Source organism: Bactrocera neohumeralis, unplaced genomic scaffold (genome assembly GCF_024586455.1).
Source record: "Bactrocera neohumeralis isolate Rockhampton unplaced genomic scaffold, APGP_CSIRO_Bneo_wtdbg2-racon-allhic-juicebox.fasta_v2 cluster10, whole genome shotgun sequence".
In the NCBI taxonomy this organism is placed as follows: Eukaryota; Metazoa; Arthropoda; class Insecta; order Diptera; family Tephritidae; genus Bactrocera; species Bactrocera neohumeralis.
Genome location: NW_026089623.1, coordinates 14,701,016 through 14,728,573, shown reverse-complemented (window position 1 = coordinate 14,728,573; position 27,558 = coordinate 14,701,016). Strand labels below are relative to the sequence as shown.

At 41.6% G+C, this 27,558-nt stretch overlaps 2 protein-coding genes across 3 annotated transcripts in view; one reads left to right on the top strand and one right to left on the bottom strand.

Annotated features, from left to right (window-relative positions):
* LOC126765301 (uncharacterized) overlaps positions 1-20,441 on the bottom strand; it is a 62,961-nt gene extending 42,520 nt beyond the window's left edge. For both annotated transcript variants that reach the window (XM_050483017.1, XM_050483018.1), the window contains exons 1-2: positions 18,758-20,441; positions 11,922-12,139 (exon numbers count right to left, since the gene is read on the bottom strand). In XM_050483017.1, the coding sequence (XP_050338974.1) occupies positions 19,518-20,435 (918 nt within the window). In that variant the 5' untranslated portion in view covers positions 20,436-20,441 and the 3' untranslated portion in view covers positions 11,922-12,139; positions 18,758-19,517. The remainder of the gene's footprint in view (positions 1-11,921; positions 12,140-18,757) is intronic.
* LOC126765543 (tigger transposable element-derived protein 1-like) lies at positions 1,043-2,544 on the top strand. The gene is made up of 2 exons (XM_050483156.1): positions 1,043-2,063; positions 2,111-2,544. Exons 1-2 carry the CDS (start codon positions 1,043-1,045, stop codon positions 2,542-2,544), a joined length of 1,455 nt encoding a protein of 484 aa, XP_050339113.1.
* Positions 20,442-27,558: the final 7,117 nt, after the last annotated feature.

Sequence of the window (27,558 nt, the reverse complement as noted above, 5' to 3'; positions counted from 1 at the left end):
GCAGTTGTGGTAAGAAAGCAAGTGAAAACAAGTAAGGAAGGGCTACGTTCGGGTGTCACCGAACTTTTTATACTCTGGCATGATAAAGTGATAATCGAGATTTCATTATCTGTCATTTACATATTCTTTATTTTGCTGTAAAATTAATTAGATTAGATCAATTTGTGTACTTTGAGTATTGAATTGTATTTTCATTTCCTAATGTGTATATGTATTATACAAAAAAGGCATCAGATGGAATTCAAAATAGCGTTATATTGCAAGAAGGCGTGGTTGTGAACCGATTTCACCCATATTTCGTACATGTGATCAGGGTGTTAAGAAAATATTGTATACCGAATTTCATTGAAATCGGTAAAGTAGTTCCTGAGATATGGTTTTTGGTCGATAAGTGGACGACGCCACTCCCATTTTCAATTTCTAAAAAAAGCCTGGATGCCATTTCTTCCGTAAAATTTAGTGTTTCAGACGTTTTTTGTTAGTCGGTTAACGCAATTTTAGTGATTTTTAACAAAACCTTTGTATGGGAGGTGGACGTGGTTATTATCCGATTTTTTCCATTTTTGAACTGTATATGGAAATGCCTGAAGAAAACGACTCTGTAGAGTTTGGTTGGCATAGCTATAGTAGTTTCCGAGATATGTATAAAAAACTTAGTAGGGGGCGGTACAGTAATACCCCGACTTACGCTACCCCGTTTTACGCGAATTCGAAGATACGCGGTTTTTCATTTTGATTGCCGCGCGCATCGGCTCTCTCGCTCCGCCCACTCAGTGTTCAATTTGCGACAGGTTTAAACGTGTTCCGCGTGAAATTGTTTTAAGTGCGCAGTGCGTTTTACTTATAATTTCTAATTATGTCGTCTAAAAGAACGAAAAATGAGTCATTTGAGCCTAACAAGAAAAGAAAAACACTGTCTTTGGAGTGTAAACTGAATATAATTAAAGACTTTGAAGCAAAAATGAAAATTTGTGAATTGGCAAAGAAATTTGACCTACCGGAATCAACAGTCCGAACGGTTGTAAAAGGTAAAGAAAAAATTATGACCGCTGTGAAAGACTCTCAATCTTTGAATTCAAGTATCATCCGTAAGCGTCACGGTATTATCGCACAGATGGAAACATTGCTACAGTCATGGTGTGATAATCAAGTAAGAGTGAAAAATTGTCCTGTTGATCAAAATACAGTGTGCTTTCAAGCAAAGCAGATTTTTGAAAAACTAAAAGAAGAAGCTGGGGAGGCGGCTGAAAATGAAGTGTTTAAAGCTAGTAACGGCTGGTTCAGCCGATTTAAGAGTCGTTGTAATTGGCATAGCATCGCAGAGAGTGGAGAAGCGGCAAGCGCTGATAAAGAAACTGCATCTCTCTATCCAGAAAAACTCAAAACAATGATAGATGAAGGTGGCTACACTAGTCAAACTATTTTCAACGTAGATGAAACAGGTCTTTTTGGAAAGAAAATGCCTAAAAGAACTTTTATTGCGCGTGAAGAGAAAACTTTTCCAGGTTTTAAAGCCGCCAAGGATCGATTAACAGTGATGGTTGGTGCGAATGCAGCTGGAGATTGTAAATTAAAACCTCTCTTAGTTTATCGCTCAGAAAATCCAAGAGCCTTAAAAAATAAATCTAAAGCTGGTTTGCCTGTCATTTGGAAGTCTAATGCAAAAGCTTGGGTGACAGCTTCTCTTTTTGAAGACTGGTTTGGCCATCATTTTATTCCTGAAGTCGAACGTTACTGCCGATTAAAAGAAATCCCATTTAAAGTGATGCTACTAATTGACAATGCGCCAGGTCATCCTCCCGCAACTCTAATTAATTTCGATCCACGTGTGGAAGTTGTATTTTTGCCACCAAACACTACCAGCTTGCTTCAACCAATGGACCAGGGAGTCATTAAAACATTTAAAGCTTACTACACAAGGCGGTCATTTGCACATCTACATGAAGCTATGAGACAAAACAATGAGCTTTCTGTTAAAGACTTTTGGAAGCAATTCAATGTTTTAGATGCTGTAAGAATTATTGGACAATCTTGGAATGAGGTTTCACAAAAAACTCTCAATGGTGTCTGGAAAAAACTGTGTCCATTTTTTTCACCTCTGAAACCCAAGGAGAAACCATTTCAGATCCTGAACAAATCGATAGCATAATAGAAGAAGTGGTCGATATCGCCAAGCAATTAAATTTAGAGGTCGATAATGATGACGTTCAAGAATTGCTAGATTCACACAATCAAGAGCTAACAATTGACGAGGTTATAGAAATGCGTAAGTATGAGCAAGATATTGACCAAACTGATTCGCTAGACCCAGTTGAATCGGTAAATCAAATGACAATTGCAAACTTAACAGAAGGGCTCAATTCAATTGAAAAGGGGTTACAAATTTTAGAAAAAATTGATTCTAATGAAGAACGCATTTCTACTACAAAACGAGGGATAAAAAAATTACTGGTATGCTACGAGGAAATTTTACGTGAAAAGAAGAAAAATTTAACTCGTCAGGCAACACTGTTAGAATATATGAAGCCTTCGACATCAAAATAACTTCGGTTTAGCTTACTTTATTCATAACAATGTAATATTTTTTTATTATCCTACACTTTATTAAACATTTTTCTTCTAAATTATTGTTTTCTTTAAACTCTGGTCCCGATTAAACAAACTTTATATGTATTTATATGCAACGTTGAACCCCGACTTACGCGAATTCGACTTACACGGCAACCGCTCGGACCCACCTATCGCGTAAGTCCGGGGTATTACTGTATTGCTCGAACTAGATAATACTTATGTATATGTATGTATGTAACTATTGTTCAAAAGTGTAAATTAACATAAGTGAAATTTAAGATATAAAAAATTATGGCAAAATCAAATGTTAAACGTTGAACGTTGTTTATCAGCAATAACACAATTGCTTCAATAAAATGCTACACAGCAGGAAACTAGTATTAGGCAGAAGATAGAAAAATATCTAAAATACTTACAGCCATTTGAAGGTAATCCAAAAAAATTACCTTCGTTTATTGAGGCAATTGATAGGGTACTAGCTGACTATGTAGGACAAGAACAGGTAGCATTCAGAGTAGTTTGTGACTTAAAAATTTTAGGATTGGCAAAAAATTATTAACATTGAATCCTCCAGAAAATTGGGATACATGCAAAATAAGATTAAAACAGCACTTTAGGCCAACAAAGGACCAGATGACTTTGACCAACGACATCGCTAACCTTAGGGTGGGTAGTATCGGTGAACTTGGTAGGAAAATAAAAGAAATAATGGATAATATTACCGAATATTGTGCTTTGAGTGAAACAGGCGGTATGATGAAAGAAATATTTTCAGGAATGCTTATACAAAGGGTAAAGCAACTTGCAGCAGGGACTTTTGCCTATATGATACGGAATATAGCGACATGGGCTGACACGACAAATACGATCCACAATTTCATAGGGCTGGACGATGGAAATTTAAATCCTATATTTTTAGCAAGAAACAGAAATTCGAACCAATTTGATCAGAAGGCAAGAAACTTTAATAGTAACCAAAATCAAAATAATCAAAAAATAAACAACTTTAGGAGACAAAATATTGGCGATCAAAACACGATCATTGTTATGCACAAAATAATTCGGGGCGATACTCCCAAAGAAATACTAACTTTTCAGGGCAAAATAATTATCATCCAAATAATCCACAGAGACAAACTAATTATCGGACAGGAAATTCAGGCCAATATACAAATCAATATCGTAATAATAATATTAATAATAATAATAACGGCTATAGTAATTCAGCAAGACAAAATATACAGGACGGCACTCGACAAACAAGACGTTCAAATGGCCTAACACCAATGGATGTTGATGCTGTGAGCAGGACAGAGGAAACGAACAACAACGAGGAATTTTTTACCAATTAGCCTCGAAAAATCAAAATAAAATATTAATTTCACTTACTTTGTTTAACAAAAAATGGTGTGCATTGGTAGAACCAGGCTCTACTATTAGTATTATGAAAAAATCAAGCTTCGAATATTATAATTTACCGGTTGTAGAAAAAAATAAAACAATAAATAGTACACTGAATGGTGGTACAAGAGCGTTTAACGAAAGAGTTAAGACACCATGTCCGCTAGAATTTAAATAACCTCACAATGCTAGGATGAAGTGGTTGAATATAGATTTTGAAAAACCGTACGATCTTCTACTAGGAAACGATTTTGTATTTAATAATTTCAATATAATCGATAATTGAAAACGAAGAAATTGAGCTTAAAAATGGCATAAAAATTCAAATTTTATTCAAAATTTATCCAAGAGCAAGTATATGCATTGGAAGAAAGTAAAATGCAAAACATTCAAATGGATCATTTAAAATCAAATGAACGAAAGCAGGTTGAAAAATTGCTAAAGAAGTATGAAAAATTGATGTATAAAGAAGGAGATGCCTTGACAAACACAAAAACGGTGGTCCACGGAATAAAAACCACCACAAACCAGCAAATCAATTCAAAAATATATAGGTTACCTCCGAAACATAAGGAAGAAGCCATAAGGCAAATTAGGGAGCTAGAAAAACAAGGTATAATTCGGAAAAGGTGGAGTAAATATAGTTCACCTATTATCATAGTACCAAAAAAATGTGATAGCATAAGAAACAAAAAGTTTCGTTTAGTAATCGGTTACCGTAGACTAAATCAAATAACTGTCGATGATAAATATCCTTTGCCAAACAATGATGGAATCTTATACAAGTTGGGCAAGGCGCAGTACTTTAGAACTCTTGATCTATCCAAAGGTTACCATCAAATTTTAATGGATAAAAAGGATATTGAAAAGACAGCTTTTGTATCTACCTCTCAACGACTAATGAATGACATATTAAGAGGATACATAAATAAGATATGTGTCGTTTATTTGGACGACATATTAATCTTTTCAACGTCATTGGAGGAACATTTAAACTCCTTAGAGAAAATGTTTTCAAAGTTAAAGGAACATAATTTAAAAATTCAGGTAGATAAATGTAGTTTTCTAAAGAGAGAAACAAAATTTTTGGGGCATACCTTAACAAAACAAGGGATTAAGCCAAATCAGGACAAGATAGCAGCAATAGAAATTTTGAAAATACCTAGAACCGAAAAACAATTAAAAAGTTTTTTGGGAGCCACTGGTTATTACAGAAAGTTCATTAGGGACTACTCAAAAATTGCGTATCCAATGATTAAATATTTACAAAGAGGTTATAAAATAAATTCAAGAGATCCGCAGTACATAGCTAGTTTTGAAAATTTGAAATCACTAATATTATCACATGCAATTTTAAAATTTCCTGAATATGATAAGGAATTTACTATTACAACGGATGCAAGTGATTACGCAATGGGCGCAGTGCTTTCTCAACAAGGTCAGCCAGCGTGCTACATTAGCAGAACTTTAAATAGCCATGAACAGAAATATGCTACAACAGATAAAGAATTCCTAGCCATCATATTTTCAATAACCTATTTCAGGCCGTACATATATGACACAAAATTTAAAATTATAACTGATCATTGCCCGATAGTATTTTTAAATCTATATACATATATAAAATTAAGTGGCAAAACTTCCTGTTCGCATACTCCTCCTAGACGGCTTGCCCGATTTCAATGAAATTTTCAGGGGTGATTGGGGTCTGTTTGGAGGGTGCACATAAGAAATTTAATGTGTGTATCATTGCACGTTGTGCAAAAAAAATAACAAAAAACGAAACAACTGGCGGATGTTTACAATTAATAAAAAACATTGACATCGCATGTTGATCGTTTTTGCCTGTCATTCGTTCTTTCTATGGATGACTGTCAAGCTAACAAGACATACAGAACGTAAGTGTTCCGAATGCACTGAGTGTATCAAAAAAAATGTTTCAACATTGTGTGTATTTTTCTCAGATTTCAACGTGATTAACAATCTGCGTACAACACAAAGCAAGTGAGTATTGTTGTTGTTTCATATGTGATGCCATGCCGTTCGATTGTCGCTTGAAAATGCGCGGTGTGTGTAAAAAAAAGTGTTTCAACATTGTGTGTTTTTTCCAGATTTAATTCCATCGCTTTGCTACATTTATTCGAACCGATTTCGTGTTTTCTGCTCACCGTGCAACACACACAAAGCAAGTTAGTATTGTTATTGTTTCGTAAGTGCTTCCATGCGGTTAGCAAATACACTGTTGGTGGGTCTTATTGCATATGCGTGTGTGGGTAAAATACATAGTTTAAGATATAGTTTTAGGTTAATTTTTCCATTTTTATTTATGTACTTCAAATATGCATACTCTAGCACGACCACCGGGGACAACACTAACTACCTTTTTCGAGTTGTCTGAAAACGATGAATTTGCAAGAACATTGCTATATTCCGAAATACCACAATATTTCACTTGGAATCCATCATCGAAAACATTTAAACGACGAAAGCAAGGGGAGCGTGTTGACGGCTATCCAAATGCCCATAAAAGCGATGCCATAAGACGCATTTACACCATCCATCCGAACAACGCTGAATGTTTTTATTTGCGTCTGCTATTAGTCAACGTGCGCGGACCAAGATCATTTGATGATATGAAAACTGTTGACGGGCAGTTGTGTGCGACGTATCGTGAAGCATGTCAGCGATTGCATTTGTTAGAAGATGATATGCATTGGGACACCGCACTTCATGACGCATCACTCACATCTCATCCAAAACAAATACGCGTACTATTCGCCATAATAATATCTACATGCCTTCCGTCAAATCCGCAATAACTGTGGAATAAGTACGAAGACTGCATGACCGAGGACTTATTAATTTTGGCGCGTAATCGAGCATCAGACGCAGACTTGCTATATACATTACAAATGTATAATTCTGCTTTGATATTGGTTGAAGATCTCTGCCTTACAATTGCGAATAAGGCATTAGCGCAACTTGGCATTACTGCGCCCAGTTATTGACCATGAGCTTCAACGTGAACAACAATACGATTGCAATGAATTGCGTGCTTTCATACAAGCTAACATTACCAAATTGAATATTCAGCAGAAAAATGCTTATGATAAGATTATACGAGCGGTTGACAATAACGCCGGTGGATTCTACTTTCTTGATGCGCCCGGTGGTACAGGAAAACGTTTCTGATCTCTTTGATTCTTGCTACTATACGGTCACAGCAGAAAATTGCGCTGGCAATTGCTTCGTCAGACGTCGCTGCTACTCTACTTGATGGTGGCCGAACTGCACATTCTGCGTTGAAATTACCGTTGAACATACAAGTCGTTGAAACACCAACGTGCAACATATCGAGGAATTCAACAATGGTAAAAGTTTTGCGAGGAGGTGGAGTAGTTCTATGTAATGAGGGCCCAATGGCTAACAAAAAGTCATTAGAAGCATTCAATAGAACAATGCAAGATTTACGCCAAAAGTAACAAATTTTTGGCGGAGCATTAATCTTATTATCCGGCGATTTTCGGCAAACTTTGTCAGTCATTCCTCGATCAACTCCTGCCGACGAAATAAACGTATGTTTAAAATCGTCAGTTTTGTGGAGACATGTTCAAAGGCTGACTCTTACCATCAACATGCGAGTCCATATGCAAAATGATCGATCCGCAGCGGCGTTTTCGAAGCAGTTGTTGGGCATTGGCGAAGGCAAAATACCAATCGATGATACCGGTTTGATCACATTGCCGAACAACTTTTGTACACATTTACTATCGAAAAAAGAATTGATGGAAAGTGTATTTCCGAATATTGTTCAACACTATCAACGCCACGATTATTTAAAAGAACGCGCAGTATTGGCACCGAAAAATGTACACGTCAACGACATCAATTTTGCCATTCAAGAAAAACTGCCAGGAGAAGCTACAACATATATGAACATCGATTGATAGCGTTTTTAATCAAGATGAAGTAGTCAATTATCCAAATGAATTCTTGAATTCTTTGGATCCCCCCGGTCTGCCACCGCATCGTTTGGTCCTGAAAGTCGGTTCACCCATTATACTTCTACGAAATCTGTAGCCACCGACTTTGTGTAATGGCACAAGACTTTCAGTCAAAAAATTGTGGCCAAATTTGATTGAAGCAACAATACTAAATGGCAAGGCAGCAGGTGAAGTTGTACTCTTACCACGCATTCCCATGATTCCAACGGACACGCCATTTGAATTTAAGCGCTTGCAGTTCCCAGTACGTCTTGCCTTTGCGATGACCATCAACAAATCGCAAGGGCAAACGTTTCAAGTGTGCGGCGTCAAGAACCGTGCTTCTCCCACGGCCAATTGTTCGTCGCATGCTCGAGAGTGGCAACACCAAGGTGCTTATTCATTTACGCGCCAGGTGGAAAAACCAAAAATGTTGTATACCAATATATTTTATAAATGTTTTATAAATAAGTAACAGTTTAACACCAATAAATAAAACACAAAGTAAAAACCCTTAAGAGCTTTAATCGATTTAGGTGTAGCGAAACGCACAGGGTAACAGCTAGTAATAAATATAAAGGAAGGGAGTTTTCACAACGGCACCAAAGGTGGCTATTGAAACTGCAAGAATTTAATTATGAAATGGAATATCAGAAAGGGAAAAATAATTTTGGTAGCAGATTTTTTAAGCCTAATTGAAAATTCTCCAAAAATCGACGAAAGTAATGATAGAGAATCCAATTTAGAAATGTCAGATCCAATACATTCCGCAGAAGAGGAACTATTAGAACACTTCTTCATAAAAGAAGAAATTGTCAACAAAAAAAATTATATGATAAATTTTAGTAATTGTAAAATCGAAGTAAAAAAAAATCGTATGAAAATTGTAAAAAATAATTTTTTGACAAATACATAGTATATCCTGTATCAGTATTAAATCAGACATATGAAGTAAAAGTAAATTTTGAAAAAAATTTATTAAACCATATCGAAGATTTTAAAAGAAATAGAGGAACTAAAATATCATAAAAACGTATCCTATGGCATAAGTGCCTCACTAATTATAGCAATATTAATAAGTATAATTATTGTTACTATTTACTTATGTGAAAGAAAAAAATGAAAAGACTTCTCAGAGTGGCTCTTGGGGAGTTACATCTCAGGTTACGTCTGACGGCATGCAGTTGTGCACCACATCGCATGATCAGCCAGTACGTGAATAAAACTGCAGACTCGGCATATTTTGAGTCTGTTGGAATGTGCGGTACACCCACACATTCGGGGAGACTCGAGCTGCTGATCTGATGGCAGAGTCAGACTGATTCTTGCTACAGAGTAGAAAGCAACGTTTTAATTCATAACTCGCGCTTCGCTCAACTTATGGTCAACATATTCGGCCTATTGAGCATACAATTCGCAACACCATCACTCATCTTGAGACATAACGTTCTTTATTGGGTAATATTAGACTGAAAAGACCTCGTCCGCTACGCAGCATAGAAAATATAGCAGCCGTAGCTGATAGTGAGCACGAAGACCGTTGGGAGTCGATTAGGCGCCGTTCGCAGCAACGGGGCAGTCCAGTCATCATAGCATGTGAAAAAATCCTTCGTCGTGATGGCCATCAGAGCCTTCTTCTATTCAGCTTTTATATCCTCAATTGAGTCAAAATGGTGTCCTTGGATTGGTCATGTGAATTTGCTGAATAACTTGAAGTTACACGAAGGTAAATCAAGCGTATGCGTTGGTTTCGTGACGATATTAGTAGAAAATATGGCGAAATGATCACGAATAACCAATGCAAACCCATCTCATAGTGCATTATCGCACTTACTCGTATTTGTTCAATAAATTCAGACATAGTAAAAATCGAAGAATTCACTTTTAGAGTCTCACAAAACAATGTGTATCTCAAATACTAATGAATATTTCGACGTGAAATTTAGCATAGATGTCACTAACAGTATTACCAACGTACAGAAAAAAAAAATTTACCGATTCAAAAAACGACCTGTGCAACCAACATTGATATAATACAATGGTTCCAATCTAAAAAAAACAATCACGGGTTCACCATGGTACATGCGTAATGAAGTATAAATTAAAAATTCACCTTTCAATTTGATCAAACTTCGGTGAGCAGATATTTCACGTTTTGAACCAGTCGATTTGTCACCAAGATTGCGTGATATCCCATCGTTAGACTTTTTCTGTGAGGATATGTAAAGTCTAAAGTCTATGCGGATAATCCTGCTTCGATTCAGGCCTTTGAGCGAGTGGCATTCGCCAGTATCTCGAACCATCAAAAGAAATTATTTTATTATGGCAAGAGTATAAAAACCGAGAATAGTGAGTGAAATCGTATTAAAGATTTGATGGGTGAAAAAACCACTGAGTAAAAATGAGACCTTTATAGGCATTACACAAGTTTCAATCTATTCGTCCCTCTGGCTAGAGTCCAACAGCAGTGGCCTAGCCACCTAGGGGCTAGGCGAGGCAATGCCCCGGGCTCCCCAAGGGCCCTGAATCCTTACCAGAAATCTCGATCGAACTGAACTTTTGGAAATTTTTCCGATTTTCAAAATGAATATGACAGTTGCAACACCACTTTAATCATGAGAACTCATTTGAGAGAAATTCAAGAATTATGGATAAAAAGAAGAAACCCAGTGGTGCATTTAAACGCAAACAACGTCAAGAAAGAGAAGATAGTAAACAAAAATCAAAAGTTATTCGATATCATACTTACCCTAACAAAGAGTTCTTTGGCTTTGAGAGGACATTAAGAAGTCAGGAAGGATAACACGTCAATTTGAGCGAGGCGAGTAAAGTTTTAGCAGAGATCAAAGAAATTTATAGAAATGACTTAGAATTATTGCTACCAATTTTCAAGAAAAAAGGAAACAAAAAGTTAAAAAACATTATGAAGAATTAGTCTGTCATATATTCGATTTCCTAACACCAACATTTGTATTACATGTTGATAAAGCAACTTTATTAAAAAAGTGTGACGAATTCCAAAGATAATATTCAGATATAACATGCCCTAGTTTTTCACTTTAATTTATTAATATTTACCATCTAGTTTTACTTCAATTAGTTCAAGCATGGACTGTTCAACAAATTACATATGTAAGGAAATAATGAGCAAATATGGAGTGATAGAATGCGACCTAACGGAAGTATTTACAGCAATGTTATTATTTTTTTTACAATTCCTGTGACTTCTGCAGCAGCTGAAAGGTCATTTAGCAAATTAAAAATAATAAGAAATTATTTAAGAAATAATATGGGCCAAACTCGACTCCGACATCTATCGCTAAAAGCAATTGAAAACAAAACCGCATGAAGCCTGGATTTTAACAAAGTCATTGATACTTTTGCGAAAACGAAAGCTAAGAAAAGGTTGTAAATACAATTGTTATTTAGTCAGTTGGTAGGCCCGACTTTTATATGAAAAACCCTTAAATCTTCTCTATTTCGTTTTGTTAGCCAAACCTTCACCATGTATTAATTGTAAATTATGTTGTTACTGTTTAATATTTTTAATACTTGCAGTGCAAAAAAAAAAGCTTAAGCAGCTTAGCATTTTTAAAGTATTTATAGTATATTTCATATTTTTATTTGATAAAACCCAGTCAGTTTATATAGCCGTAGGGCCCCATTTTTAATTCGCCTTAGGGCTCCAAGTTATAGCGGAAGAACTAAGTATGGATCTTTTGCTAAGTAACATAGAAATAGGCTTTCAATTATTACGAATTGTAAGTGTGTTATTCAGCAGAAAACAAAATATCATAAATACTTATATTTATTGTTAGTTTTAGCAGGTTAGCTATTAAGAAAAACCGATTTTGGTTATTTTATTATGGTCGTGGTTCAGCTGACGCAGATACTGTAGGTATAAGTATGGAGTTTCAGCTTTACTTATAGCTAATAAAATCGTATAAAAAATGTAATATACATTACGGATATAAGACAAGTCGCCTTTTGGACTAGATGGTGTGACTGGTACGCTGTTGGATTTTGTTTTGTTTTCTAAACCATCTTCTTCCAATGGTGAATAAGATGAATATATGATGTCGTTTAAAATTTCTCTCTCGGTTCGTCCAGTATATTTAAATTTTGCGCCACGCGAGAATATGCCACCACCATAGTTAAGACATGCATTTTGACAGTTTGGAAGCCTGAAAATAAATATAATATATTTATATTAAATTAAGTTAAGAATTAACGTATGTCACAATATTACCTGCTTATAATATTATAAACAATATGTGAAATCTCATTAGCTTGATGGTTTTGCAATAAGCAAATGGTATCACTAGTATTAAAATGACAGTACAGTTTTAATGTGAATCCCATCGCGTAATTCGCACTGAATTACATGAATAAAATATCCGTTAAAGTTTGTATATAATCGCAGCATTCTCTTTTTATTTTGGCAATTTTTACTTAATTTATGAATAAATGGCGACTGCAAGAATAGAAAAAAATGAGAGATCTTGATCAAACATAGTATGTTGGTTCCTTAGTACAAAAAAAAATCGAGTTCGTAGATGGGCGACATCGGACCACCACCTCGCCCACTTATCGCCATTAGTCGAAAACTTATAAAGTGCAATAACTCAGCACCTATTTAGGATATAAGGCTGCAATTTGGTACAGAGGATTGCGGTAGTAAGGGGCATCTGTAGGCAAAATTTTTTGAAAAAGTAAGCGTGGCCCCTCCCACTAACAAGTTTAATGTATGTAAAATTTCTGATTTACGGAATTAAAATACACTTTTATATTACGTATGGTTTGCTTTATTCACAATAAAATTCAAATAAACGTATCACTTAGATTTAGATTAGCCAAAAGTCACCAAATTAGCACTGAGCGTCGCTACGCTCAGCGTTACAATAAAGGAAAAATTAAAGTCACCAAATTCGCAGCGCATCCGTTACGCTGGATGTTGCAATTAACAAAGAGAATCACTTAAACTCTACGGAGTGTCTCATATATCGGCACGGAGCGTTTTACTACCCCCAGCGTAACAATTTAGAATGGAAATCACAAAAGTCACTTAAACGGAAAAACTGAATAATATGGCGCTTTAGCGAAGAATATCTCTAGCTCAATAAAATGAGTACTACACTGCTCCGCGTTACAATCAGGAATGGCAATCATTCTTATCTCGCTATGATGGACGCTAAACCTTACCGCCCACAACTTCTACGTAATCCACAATTGGCATCCACTATTTGACATTCGAATAAGTGGTTGCCACTTATCTGTTAATTATGATGAATTATGAAATTCGGACAACAATTCGAATCCCACATGTATATATCTCATAAACCACTTAAGCCACAACAACCAAATTTGCTGAGTGGAATTCTTCTTATATCACTTCTACCTACGATTGGCTTTACACCTCAAAGTAAATCCCTGGCTTTGATTCTTGTAATTTGCAAGAGTATAAAATGTTTGGTGCCACCCGAACTTAGCCCTTCCTTATTTGTTTTTTGTTTGTTTTAAAATATTTTTTTGTTTTTTGTTTGTTAAATACATTTTATTTGCAATCTATTTTAGTAAATAAAAATAAACTTATGAAAAATAATATACAATATAACAATATGTTCTAAATACAAATGTTTACATATATAAAAAATTTAATTATACATTTAATATCGTAGTAACATATGTAATTAAACATTTACTTAATTCCTAAATGGGAGATCTTGTCTTTTAAGTCTAATAGTTTCATTACTATCATCTAATAACATGACAGCCAAAGAATTGTCATGATAACTTACCCTGTGCAAATATGCTGAACTAAATTTTTTAATTTCATCTTTAACATATATTCAGGTCTGAATGAATGGCTTTATTTGTTATGAACCAAGGCGCGTTTGTAATTAATCTTAGAGTTTTCGATTGGTATCTTTGTAGAATTTCAATATTTGAATTACAAGCAGTGCCCCAGAGTTGCACACCGTATGTCCATATAGATTTTATATAGATTTATATAATAGTAATTTATTTTCAAGATGTAACTGCGATGTATAGTATGTCCAAGTAGCCAATAAAGTTGTTTGGTTTTTATTTTTAATTGTTTATTTTTGGCTTGTATATGCTGTTTTCAAGTTAATCGTTTGTCCAAGTGCATGTCGAGGTATTTAACGCTACCACTTTTAGGAATAGTATTGCCATTTAAAAGCAAAGGAGGGCAGTCGCCTCGCCCTAATGTAAATAAAGCGTTTACGGATTTACTAACTTTTGCTTTCATTTTCTAGCAATCTAACCGAGTCTCTATCTTGTTCAATTCTCTTTGCACTAAATTAGAGCAGTGTCATCAGCATAAGTAGCAATTAATACATTTCCAGTTTCAGGAATGTCAGATGTAAAGATGGTGTATAGTACAGGGCCAAGAACGCTTCCCTGTGGTACTCCAGCATTTATGTATTTTATGTCAGACGTATCGTCATTTATCTTTACATAAAACGACCTGCTTGTTAAATAAGACTTGAGAATTAGATATACTTGAGCGGAGAATACTTTTTTATAATTTGAATAGTAGACCATGATGCCAAACTTTATCAAATGCTTGCTGTATGTCTAAAAACGCAGCTGAACAATATTCTTTACGTTCTAAAGCATCAATAATGTAATTAATTACACGGTGGCATTGTTCGGGAGTACCATGATATCGACGAAACCCAAATTGAAGTTCAGGTATCGCCTTTCCACACCCCCCTTTCAGTGGACAGCCAGACCAGCGTGTGTTTTACGGCGAGGATTGGTGCGACGGTGATCTACACGACGGTGACTTGTGCGGCGGCAATGTGTACGACGGTTATTGGTGCAACGGCGATTTATGCACAACGGTGACTTGTACAACGGCAATGTGTACGACGGTGATTGGTGCAACGGCGATTTATGCACAACGGTGATTGTACAACGGCAATGTGTACGACGGTGATTTGTGCAACGGCGATTTATGCACAACGGTGACTTGTACAACTGCAATGTGTACGACGGTGATTTGTGCAACGGCGATTTATGCACAACGGTGACTTGTACAGCGGCAATGTGTACTGCGGTGATCTGCACGGTGACTTGTACAGCGGCAATGCGTGCTGCGGTGATCTGCACGGTGACTTGTACAGCGGGAATGCGTACTGCGGTGATCTGCACGGTGACTTGTACAGCGGCAATGCGTACTGCGGTGATCTCCACGGTGACTTGTATAGCGGCAATGCGTACGGCGGTGATCTGCACGGTGACTTGTACAGCCGCAATGCGTACTGCGGTGATCTGCACGGTGACTTGTACAGCGGCAATGCGTACTGCGGTGATCTGCACGGTGACTTGTATAGCGGCAATGTGTACTGCGGTGATCTGCACGGTGACTTGTACAGCGGAGGAGAAATGGTTAATTGATTGCACAAGGGAAGGCACTCACTCGAAGCGTTGACCTCTGGTTCGCAACTCCCTTGGCGTTCCTTATCGCCCAGTCGCCTGATGGCCGCGTTAGCGTTCTCGTAACGGTGCCCAACGGTGTGCAGGCAGCGGTACTAACGCCGCGTGTTCTAGACGCAGTTACGGCAATGCCATCGCGAGCATTGGCATCACCCAGCGGTGATGCCTTTGCTGCGCGGTGCCTGCGAATTCCCTCAACTACCGGGCAGGGCCATCGCGAGCACTGGCATCACCCGGCGGTGATGCCTTTTCTGCGCGAAGCCCGCGAATCCCCCCCTCCTACTGTATAGGGCAGAGTCATCGCGAGCACTGGCATGATGCCTTTTCTGCGCGATGTCTACCCCATACTGTTTACTTCTACTTTTATATACAATGCTACCTATTTCTACTATTGTTACACTTACCCCTGCCTGTTGCTGCCGATGGCGACCGTCCTCGCCGGAGTGCTGGAAGAAAATGATCGCACTGGATGTGAAGTGCTTGCTTATATAGCAGCACAGCGCAGCTTTCGCCACTGTAGTGGGGTGAGTTGTGTGCGTAGCTTTGGTCAGTGCGGTGAGGTGAAGTTTAGGATAATTCTGGTATGGTGGAAAGCTCTACGTTGAGGTCGGGTGTAGTGGTGTTGACGTAAATTATTGTAAGGTGGTGAAAGCCACGTTACAGTCCCCCCCTCACTTCGGACAACGATACTTCGCTGGTAACAGGTGGAAGGAGTGGTCTCGATTTCCCACGATGGGTTGGCTGGAGGCTGTCTGGCTGTCCTGGTTGGCATGTGCCGTGAACGGGGAACGGGTGTGGAAACCTTTATTTAATAGTTGTTTCTTAACCTATAGTACAAAGGCGTCTTAGGTCTTATAGCTATGCGTACTTACAACTAGTGACACCCATTTAATGTAATTGCATAAATGCATAAATAGTGCAAATACATACTTAAGACTAGTAACTTAATTGTGATGGCTGCTCTGAGGTATTCACTCATATAAATGAAGGACGCATCTTTCCCCACCGTATCGCACCAGAACCCGGTCGCCTTCTAGCTTCTGTAGGGCTAGACGTCGGCCCCGGAAGAATAGCGTTCGCTTGGAGCGCTTGATAAAGTGTTGTCGTGTCATTACCAGCCCTTCCAGGAACCCTGGGATTTCGGTCACCAATTAATACATTTCCAGTTTCAGGAATATCAGATGTAAAGATGGTGTATAGTACAGGGCCAAGAACGCTTCCCTGTGGTACTCCAGCATTTATGTATTTTATGTCAGACGTATCGTCATTTATCTTTACATAAAACGACCTGCTTGTTAAATAAGACTTGAGAATTAGATATACTTGAGCGGAGAATACTTTTTTTTAATTTGAATAGTAGACCATGATGCCAAACTTTATCAAATGCTTGCTGTATGTCTAAAAACGCAGCTGAACAATATTCTTTACGTTCTAAAGCATCAATAATGTAATTAATACACGGTGGCATTGTTCGGGAGTACCATGATATCGACGAAACCCAAATTGAAGTTCAGGTATCGCCTTTTGATGTTCAGGTATTCTCTTTTAGGAAATGGTTAAGCTTTAAAATAGAATTATATATAAGTGTTAGCAACATAATTCCTTTTTTAGGTAAACATTTAGCTACTTTGGCATCAATTTTGTCATATCCTGGGGCTTTCTTGTTAGGCAATTTCTCTATTTCAGTACGTATTTCAGCGGGTGTTATATGCTTCAGTGGAAAAGACATTTGACATGCTATGTCAAGGAATTCTAATATTTCAGCATCATTGTTCCTGCCATTGTTATCAAAAGGAGTGCAAGTTGTTTCAAGGTATTTACTAAATGCATTTGCTTTACTTTTATCTGTTCTACACCAAACGTTGTTACTGTCTTTGATAGGTACATTTCTTTTTTTAGGCCGTTTTATGTATTTTGTAGCATTCCATATCTTATGGTCTTCATTATTTCTATAATTTAAACTCTCAATATATTCGGATATCGATTTATTTCTGAAATCAGCTAATTTTTCGTTTAGCCGCATTGTGGCTTAGAATTGTTTTGCCAGTTGGCTTTCTGCTGGTTTGACATTTTTTTCGTAAACGTCTTTTATTCTGTATTAATGCTCTAATTTCTGTAAACACGTGAAATGAGTTGTGAGGCGAGAATTCTGTAATGGGGTTTCGCCCTTAGCTGAGGTATGCTCAGCCGCTCCAGGGTCAGCCTTGGGACCCACGAACCCTTAGCAAATAAAAGATTTAGTTCAATAGATGAAGTGTCCACACACCCCCCTTTCAGTGGACAGCCAGACCAGCGTGTGTTTTACGGCGAGGATTGGTGCGACGGTGATCTACACGACGGTGACTTGTGCGGCGGCAATGTGTACGACGGTTATTGGTGCAACGGCGATTTATGCACAACGGTGATTGTACAACGGCAATGTGTACGACGGTGATTTGTGCAACGGCGATTTATGCACAACGGTGACTTGTACAACTGCAATGTGTACGACGGTGATTTGTGCAACGGCGATTTATGCACAACGGTGACTTGTACAGCGGCAATGTGTACTGCGGTGATCTGCACTGTGACTTGTACAGCGGCAATGCGTGCTGCGGTGATCTGCACGGTGACTTGTACAGCGGGAATGCGTACTGCGGTGATCTGCACGGTGACTTGTACAGCGGCAATGCGTACTGCGGTGATCTCCACGGTGACTTGTACAGCGGCAATGCGTACGGCGGTGATCTGCACGGTGACTTGTACAGCCGCAATGCGTACTGCGGTGATCTGCACGGTGACTTGTACAGCGGCAATGCGTACTGCGGTGATCTGCACGGTGACTTGTATAGCGGCAATGTGTACTGCGGTGATCTGCACGGTGACTTGTACAGCGGAGGAGAAATGGTTAATTGATTGCACAAGGGAAGGCACTCACTCGAAGCGTTGACCTCTGGTTCGCAACTCCCTTGGCGTTCCTTATCGCCCAGTCGCCTGATGGCCGCGTTAGCGTTCTCGTAACGGTGCCCAACGGTGTGCAGGCAGCGGTACTAACGCCGCGTGTTCTAGACGCAGTTACGGCAATGCCATCGCGAGCATTGGCATCACCCAGCGGTGATGCCTTTGCTGCGCGGTGCCTGCGAATTCCCTCAACTACCGGGCAGGGCCATCGCGAGCACTGGCATCACCCGGCGGTGATGCCTTTTCTGCGCGAGGCCCGCGAATCCCCCCCTCCTACTGTATAGGGCAGAGTCATCGCGAGCACTGGCATGATGCCTTTTCTGCGCGATGTCTACCCCATACTGTTTACTTCTACTTTTATATACAATGCTACCTATTTCTACTATTGTTACACTTACCCCTGCCTGTTGCTGCCGATGGCGACCGTCCTCGCCGGAGTGCTGGAAGAAAATGATCGCACTGGATGTGAAGTGCTTGCTTATATAGCAGCACAGCGCAGCTTTCGCCACTGTAGTGGGGTGAGTTGTGTGCGTAGCTTTGGTCAGTGCGGTGAGGTGAAGTTTAGGATAATTCTGGTATGGTGGAAAGCTCTACGTTGAGGTCGGGTGTAGTGGTGTTGACGTAAATTATTGTAAGGTGGTGAAAGCCACGTTACAGTCCCCCCCTCACTTCGGACAACGATACTTCGCTGGTAACAGGTGGAAGGAGTGGTCTCGATTTCCCACGATGGGTTGGCTGGAGGCTGTCCTGGTTGGCATGTGCCGTGAACGGGAACGGGTGTGGAAACCTTTATTTAATAGTTGTTTCTTAACCTATAGTACAAAGGCGTCTTAGGTCTTATAGCTATGCGTACTTACAACTAGTGACACCCATTTAATGTAATTGCATAAATGCATAAATAGTGCAAATACATACTTAAGACTAGTAACTTAATTGTGATGGCTGCTCTGAGGTATTCACTCATATAAATGAAGCACGCATCTTTCCCCACCGTATCGCACCAGAACCCGGTCGCCTTCTAGCTTCTGTAGGGCTAGACGTCGGCCCCGGAAGAATAGCGTTCGCTTGGAGCGCTTGATAAAGTGTTGTCGTGTCATTACCAGCCCTTCCAGGAACCCTGGGATTTCGGTCACCGGTGTTACTTCTTGGTGCGATGTGTCAGGCGTGACCGGTCGTGCGCTGATCTCGGCAATTGGAGGTCGGGTCGTCGTCGCGGTTGGTGTCGCTTTTGGGTGAGGCGGCGTTGTCTCGACGTTGGTCGTGGCAGTTGCTGGGGCAGACGCCCCATCGTCGTTCGAGCACGCCGGCGTTGTTGTGGCGGGTGCTTTTTGCGCCTTCTCTGCGAGTGGCTTCGCGGTACTGGCTTCCGCCCTGACGGTACTCGTTGCCGTGCCTCGCTGGACCACCAGCTTCGTGGTCTGCTTCACGTGGCGTTAGGGCTCTCCTGGTGGTCGGGAGCTTCCGGGCATTTGTGCTGAACGGCGTCTGTCGTGGCAATACTTCTACTACCGCTGGTTCTGTGGCCGGCCGACTTCGGGTGGAGGCTTTGATGACGCTGCGCTCTAGGGGCTGCTTGGATGCCCTCGGGCGAGTTCGGGCGGCTGATCCGGTGACGTCTACGCTTATTGCGTTCAACGGGTGCACCTCGGTTGCATTTGTGTGCACACGAAGTCGTGCTTCCGGTGGTGGTTGTGGCTTTTGAGGCTCATCTGCTGGTTGTGGTTGGCGCTTGGTATGGCGGCCCGATGCGTGTGGCATTCCGCTCACTACGTGTTTCATTTCGTTTATCTGGAAAGAGATGAGCAAACGGTCTAGGATCGTGTTTATCTGGGGAAGTGGGTAAGCGTCTGGTATGCTTGCTGCGTTAAGTTGCCTCTCGGTTAGCATAGCAAGATGATCGGTGGGTGCCGGTGTGCTTAGGCGTGTAGCGGTTAGAGGTTGGCCATCGATGGTGATAGTCAGGTCTCGCTTCCTTAAGAAATCCATGCCTAAGATGACATGTTCCGAAAGCGTCGGTAGAGCTGATACAAGTAGTCGCGTAGACTTGTTACCCAGCTCTATTGTAACAGGATACATTTTCGTGCTAGGGTATATACGTCTGGTTAGCTAGCTGAATGCGACGGGTCTGGCGTCTGGCTTTAATTTGGTGTTTATCTAGATGACGTTGAAGTTCTTTACCGATATATGTGAGCGTGGCTCCGGTGTCCACCAGAGCTTCTATCTGCATGCCTGCGACAGTAATGGGCAAATAATAACGGCCATCTTGTTTCCCTTCTGGGTACGGAATCGTTGCGTTGAGTGCTATTGTACTGGGTTTGGACGGAGTAGCTCGCATCGTCGCATGTGTAGGACAATTGCAGTCTCGAGACATGATTCCGTCGCGTCCACAGCGAGAGCAAAATATTCGGTGCTGGTTGCGACATTGGTGCCTTCGGTGTCCCGGCTGCTTACATCGCCAACAAACTTTTTCGCAGCAATACTAAATACTTACCGCCGTCAAACAGTGATTGGTGTTTCTTGCTTGCCTGGCCTTCTCGCTTCTTAACAATTCGTAGTCTTCGGTTAGCTCGAGTAGTTCATCTACGCTGTTGAAGTCGCTTCGACGGACGTATAAGCGATATTCCACCCTTACACCGTCATATATACGATCGGTGTGATCTTCATCGCGAAGTTTCGGGTGCTGGCGAATAAGCGTTTGGATAGCCAGCACATAATCCTTTGCCTTCTCTCTGGGAAATTGCTTGCGCTGATGGATGGTTTCTTCCAGATGTGCAAGGTGTCGTTTCGGTAAAAGAACCGTTCAGCCTCGTAACGAAAGTCGTCCCACGTGTTCATGACGTTACGTTTTACACGAAACCATTGCAGCGCTTTGTCTTGCAAAATTTCCGGCATCGTAGCAAGAAGCTGGTTATTTGCTATAGAGTAGCACTCGGCGAGTTCCTCGCATCGCTCTAAAAAGTCGTGTAAATTTTCGCGACCGCTGTGGCGTATGTTCCATTGCCGCACGGAGTTCATAACCTCCAAATCTGGCAATTTCGCAGCCAGTGTGATGTCACGTGTTGCTATCGCTTTGCTGGGGATTCTCACTGTGGTGGTTGGAACGAGTATGGTGGCGTTATCTTCCTCCTTCATTTCCCTTTCCAAAGCTTTCACCAGATCCTTCGTGGATTTATTGTGGTGCTTTGCACGGATGCAGGCGCTCAGCTCGCTACGGAGATCTGCTACGGTGCGCCCTTCGACAGCGATGTGGTGTCGTCTGCACTCGGTGATTAATCGGTCCTTCTTCAGCCAGTAAATCCAACTGGTCGTGTCCGTCTCCAGCGTTAGAGCCTTATTCGCTGGAGTACTGCGATGCTTGTGATTGTTTGGGGGGCGCGGCGAACCTGAGTCATGAGCGTTGGTGACTGTTTCATGTTTTCCACTGTCACTCACAAAATCAGGTCCCTGCTCGGGCGCCATTTGTAATGGGGTTTCGTCCATAGCTGAGGTATGCTCAGCTGCTCCAGGGTTAGCCTTGGGACTCACGAACCCTTAGCAAATAAAAGATTTAGTTCAATAGATGAAGTGTCCAAACCCCCCCCTTCAGTGGACAGCCAGACCAGCGTGTGTTTTACGGCGAGGATTGGTGCGACGGTAATCTACACGACGGTGACTTGTGCGGCGGCAATGTGTACGACGGTTATTGGTGCAACGGCGATTTATGCACAACGGTGACTTGTATAACGGCAATGTTTTTTTGTTTTTTTTTTTTTTTTGTTGCCGGAGGGGAAATCTTCGAAAGATACCGTCCTGTTTCGGACGGCATGCACGATTCATCCTACTCGCGCATGTGCCGCCATTGTTAACAAGTGCGGAAACGTTCGGAGTAGGACGCCTACGTACTAAACCCTAACTCCGTCTCCTCAAGCTATTTAATTTCCTTGCGGGACCGCCGCTAGGCATTTCTTCGCAAGGATAGCTTTAGCCGGTTGGCTCTCGTTCTAAGAAGTTTCCAAGTTGATCACCCGTCTTTCGCTCTTTCTTTGCCATTCCTTCCTTCTTAGCTCTATTAGGGCTGTCGCGCTCCATTCTCTAACAAACTTCCACACCTGTTGGGAACGTAGCATGTGTGGTACAATATTTTCAGGGGTTAGCCGCTCTGAGAGAAGTTGCTCTAGCTCCTCTCTTTCATCTTTATAACGGGAGCACAGAAAGAAAATGTGCCACGCGCTCTCAATCCCGTTTCCGCAAAAAGAGCAGTTAAACCCATCGTCATGTCCATATTTGTGTAAATACTCTCTGAAGCAGCCGTGCCCAGTCAGGAACTGCGTCAAGTAATAGTCCGTTTCACAGGGATTTCTCTCTATCCACAACTGCAAATTTCTGATTAACGTGTGTGTCCATATACCTTTTGTTGTTTCGTCCCATCGTTTCTGCCACTCGTTTAGGCTGGTTTGCCTTTCTTGCTGCTTCTCTTGTTTATTTAGCCGTCTGCCCGCGTTTTTCGTTTTGTCATAAATTCGTTTTAGCTCCATCGCCATAATATCTGGAGGCATGATACCTGAAATAATTCCAGCCGCTTCGTGTGATACAGTCTGGAAAGCGCAAGCTACCCTGGTTGCACTTAACCGAACTACTGCTTTTGTCCTATTCGCATATGTTTTGCGCAGCAATGCTGGTCCCCATATGGGTGCGGCGTACATAAGTACTGACTGGCTAACTTTTGATAGAAGAGCGCGTCTGTTTTGACTAGGTCCACCTATATTGGCCATGATTCTCGCTAATGCAGCCGTCACTTTTGCTGCTCCCTCACAGGCTTTCTCGATGTGGGTCCGATAATTTAGCCTCGCGTCAATAATTACACCTAGGTATTTCAACGATTGTTGCGTTGGGATATTGTATCCATCGATGTTGAGCGTAGTCGCCTCTAGCTTTTTTCTACTCGTTATTAGTACCGCTTCAGTTTTTTGGCCTGCTAGCTGGAGCTTTGCTTTTGTGAGCCATTCTTTTATTTTTATCGCCACGTGGTTGCATAGGTCCTCAATCTGGCTTATTTCTTTTGCCACTACCGTTACTGCTATATCATCATCGTACCCGATTATTTGTATTTCTTTGAGCAGAGGGAGGCGGATCACATCGTCGTATAAAACATTCCACAGTAGTGGCCCAGTACTGAGTCTTGTGGTACACCGCCTGTTACAGTGTAGTATTTAGGACCTTCTTCTGTGTCATATAGCAGTAATCTGTCGAAGAGGTAGCTAGATATGATCTTCAGTAGGTAGAGTGGTGTCTTCTTTAGTTTCAGGGCTTCCATGATATGCGGCCAATAGGCCGAGTTGAAGGCATTTTTTACGTCGAACGTCACAACCGCGCAGTATTCTTTGGTGCCATATAACCATCTGGTTCCCTCAATTGCATTGCTTGCGACCTCTGTTAGCTTTTTTATGGCGTCTATTGTCGACCTGTGCCTTCGAAAACCATATTGGTTTTCGGCTAAGCCCGGTGGCTGTCTTTCTAGATGTTGTTCTAGCCGCACGCAGATTATACGCTCCAGTATTTTCCCCATTGTGTCCAACATACATAATGGTCGGTAGGAGCCTGGCTCTCCTGCTGGTTTATTTGGCTTTTGTATAAGCACCAGCCGCTGCTTTTTCAAAATCTTAGGGAATACTCCTTCCTGTAAGCATTGCGTATAAACTTCCGTAAATGGGGTGGGTTTATTTTTAATAGCGAGTTTCTGGGCCTTATTTGGTATGCCATCTAGGACTGATGCTTTAGTGTTTGCAAATCTTTCTGTTGCTTCAATAGTTTCTTGGTCAGTAACTAGTGGTACGTTTGTAGCTTCTTTTACTTGCTGCCTTTGTAACAGTTGCGTCGGAAAGAGCGTTTGGACAACCGTCTTTAATAGTCTAGGGCATGTAGGCGCTTGTCCTTTATGGCCTTTAAGCTTTGACATGACGATTTTGTATGCATCACCCCACGGGTTTTCTTCGACCTTGTTGCATAGCTCTTTAAAGCAACAGGCTTTGCTCTTCTTTATTGATTTCTTCAGTTCATTCCGCTTTCGTTTAAAGTGCTCGCTTAGCATCATGAATTCTGGCGTTTGTCGTCGCCTTTGACACTGGCGCCTAGCTTTGTGGCATTCACTTCTCAGGGCCTCAATAGTCTCATTCCACCAGTATGCGGGTTTCCTGTATGTGTCTTGTTTTTTCCTACACATAGCGGCATCGCAGGCTTTACTGACATGTTTAACTAGGCATTCAGCCTTCTGTTCTATGTCCATAGCGTAGTTCGGATTGTCTTCTAACATTAATTTGTAGATATCGTCATCAAGTGTTTCGGCTTTCCAGCCTCTGGTTTGAACCTTTTTAAGAGACTTAGGCAATTTGTGCGTTCTGTCGATTTCTAGCAGAATTGCCAAGTGGTCACTGTGTGTGTACAGGTCGCTCACTTGCCATGTACACGACCGCACTAGAGAGCTACTAGCGAACGTTATATCGATTACAGAACCGCGGCCGTTTTTTTCGAAAGTATTTCTGTTACCAGTATTCAGCAAGACGGTGTTCAGTACCGAAAAGGCCTTCAGAAGGGTTTCTCTCCGTCTACTCGTGTACGCGCTACCCCACTCCACTGCCCATGCATTGAAGTCACCTGCCACTATGTTCATTGCGGTATTCGACACTTCTCGTACTAGATTATCGATTATTCTTTCATTATCGTCTTGTGCGCTGCTTGGCGGAATGTAGCAACTATAAAAGTTTATTTCGCATATTTTTGCCCGCGTGTAATAGGCTTGTCCTGTTAGTGGCTTTTCTTGGAACACGTTTGTTCCACAGGCACAAATGGCCGCTTTGCTCGTTAGGTCGGAGGTCCATGCTGCGCTAATGTTTTTATATTGTTCGCAGACTATTGCCACGTCGATTTTCTGCTCAAACACTGTATGCGTAAGTAGATCTTGAGCTGCTTCGCAGTGGTTGAGGTTGAGCTGTAGAACTCTCATATTTTGGCTCTTTTGCACGCTTCTTGGTAGAGAGGACATTTCTTGCTGCCTATCTGATGGTCAGACTTCTCTTTTCCTTGTTTTTTACATGCACTGCAGGACGGCTCCTTGCTGAATGTCTTTGCGAAGTGCCCTTTGTCCTCACATTTGAGGCAGCACTGACTCCTATCGTCTGAGTTTTTGCAGGTTCTCGCTAGGTGGCCATATTCCAAGCATCGGAAGCATTTTTTAAGGTTAGGCTTCTCCCTAATTCTACACACAACCCATCCTATTTTGATTTTTTTGGCTTCAATAAGTAGCCTAGCCTGTAAGGCGGGGAGGCTTATCACAGCTGTTTGGGCGCCCTAATGCCTCTGATTGAGCCTTTATCAAAGTCCTCTAGTTTTCCTATTTGCGTGCGAATAGCATAGGCAATGTCTTCCTCTCCTGTTATTTCATCCAGATCCCGGATTTCCACAGTGGTCTCACTCGTTAGGGCTTTAATTTTTGCTTGATCTCCAAGTACTTTGCCTATTTCGCTGGTGTAGTCAGCAGTGTGTTCCATTTGCGCGCTCTTAAGTTCCATTAAAATTTCCCCTTTAGCTGTCTTCCTTATCCTGGTTACACTTTCACCCAGTTTCTGGAGCGCATCTTCTTTTTTAACCGCCTTTAGGATATCGCTGTATGTCATGCTACCAGTCCGCTCGATCACTATCGCATCAGGCCTTGGTCGATGCTTATATGCTGCCTTCTTTTTCTTTTTTATTTCCGTCCACCCATCTTGCTTTCCCGGTGCCTTTCCTTTGGTACAACGGCAATGTGTACGACGGTGATTGGTGCAACGGCGATTTATGCACAACGGTGACTTGTACAACTGCAATGTGTACGACGGTTATTTGTGCAACGGCGATTTATGTACAACGGTGACTTGTACAACTGCAATGTGTACGACGGTGATTTGTGCAACGGCGATTTATGCACAACGGTGACTTGTACAACTGCAATGTGTACGACGGTGATTTGTGCAACGGCGATTTATGCACAACGGTGACTTGTACAGCGGTAATGTGTACGGCGGTGATCTGTACGGTGACTTGTACAGCGGCAATGCGTACTGTACAGCGGCAATGCGTACTGCGGTGATCTGCACGGTGACTTGTACAGCGGCAATGCGTACTGCGGTGATCTGCACGGTGACTTGTACAGCGGCAATGTGCACGGTGACTTGCACAGCGGCAATGCGTACTGCGGTGATCTGCACGGTGACTTGTACAGCGGCAATGCGTACTGCGGTGATCTGCACGGTGACTTGTACAGCGGCAATGCGTACTGCGGTGATCTGCACGGTGACTTGTACAGCGGCAATGCGTACTGCGGTAATCTGCACAGTGACTTGTACAGCGGCAATGTGTACGGCGGTGATCTGCACGGTGACTTGTACAGCCGCAATGCGTACTGCGGTGATCTGCACGGTGACTTGTAGAGCGGCAATGTGTACGGCGGTGATCTGCACAACGGTGACTTGTACAGCGGCAATGCGTACTGCGGTGATCTGCACGGTGACTTGTACAGCGGAGGAGAAATGGTTAATTGATTGCACAAGGGAAGGAGCACTCACTCGACGCGTTGACCTCTGGTTCGCAACTCCCTTGGCGTTGCTTATCGCCCAGTCGCCTGATGGCCGCATTAGCGTTCTCATAACGGTGCCCAACGGTGTGCAGGCAGCGGTACTAACGCCGCGTGTTCTAGACGCGGTTACGGCAGTGCCATCGCGAGCATTGGCATCACCCAGCGGTGATGCCTTTGCTGCGCGAGGCCTGCGAATTCCCTCAACTACCGGGCAGGGCCATCGCGAGCACTGGCATCACCCGGCGGTGATGCCTTTTCTGCGCGAGGCCCGCGAATCCCCCCCTCCTACTGTATAGGGCAGAGTCATCGCGAGCACTGGCATGATGCCTTTTCTGCGCGATGTCTACCCCATACTGTTTACTTCTATTTTTATATACAATGCTACCTATTTCTACTATTGTTACACTTATCCCTGCCTGTTGCTGCCGATGGCGACCGTCCTCGCCGGAGTGCTGGAAGAAAATGATCGCACTGGATATGAAGTGCTTGCTTATATAGCAGCACAGCGCAGCTTTCGCCACTGTAGTGGGGTGAGTTGTGTGCGTAGCTTTGGTCAGTGCGGTGAGGTGAAGTTTAGGATAATTCTGGTATGGTGGAAAGCTCTACGTTGAG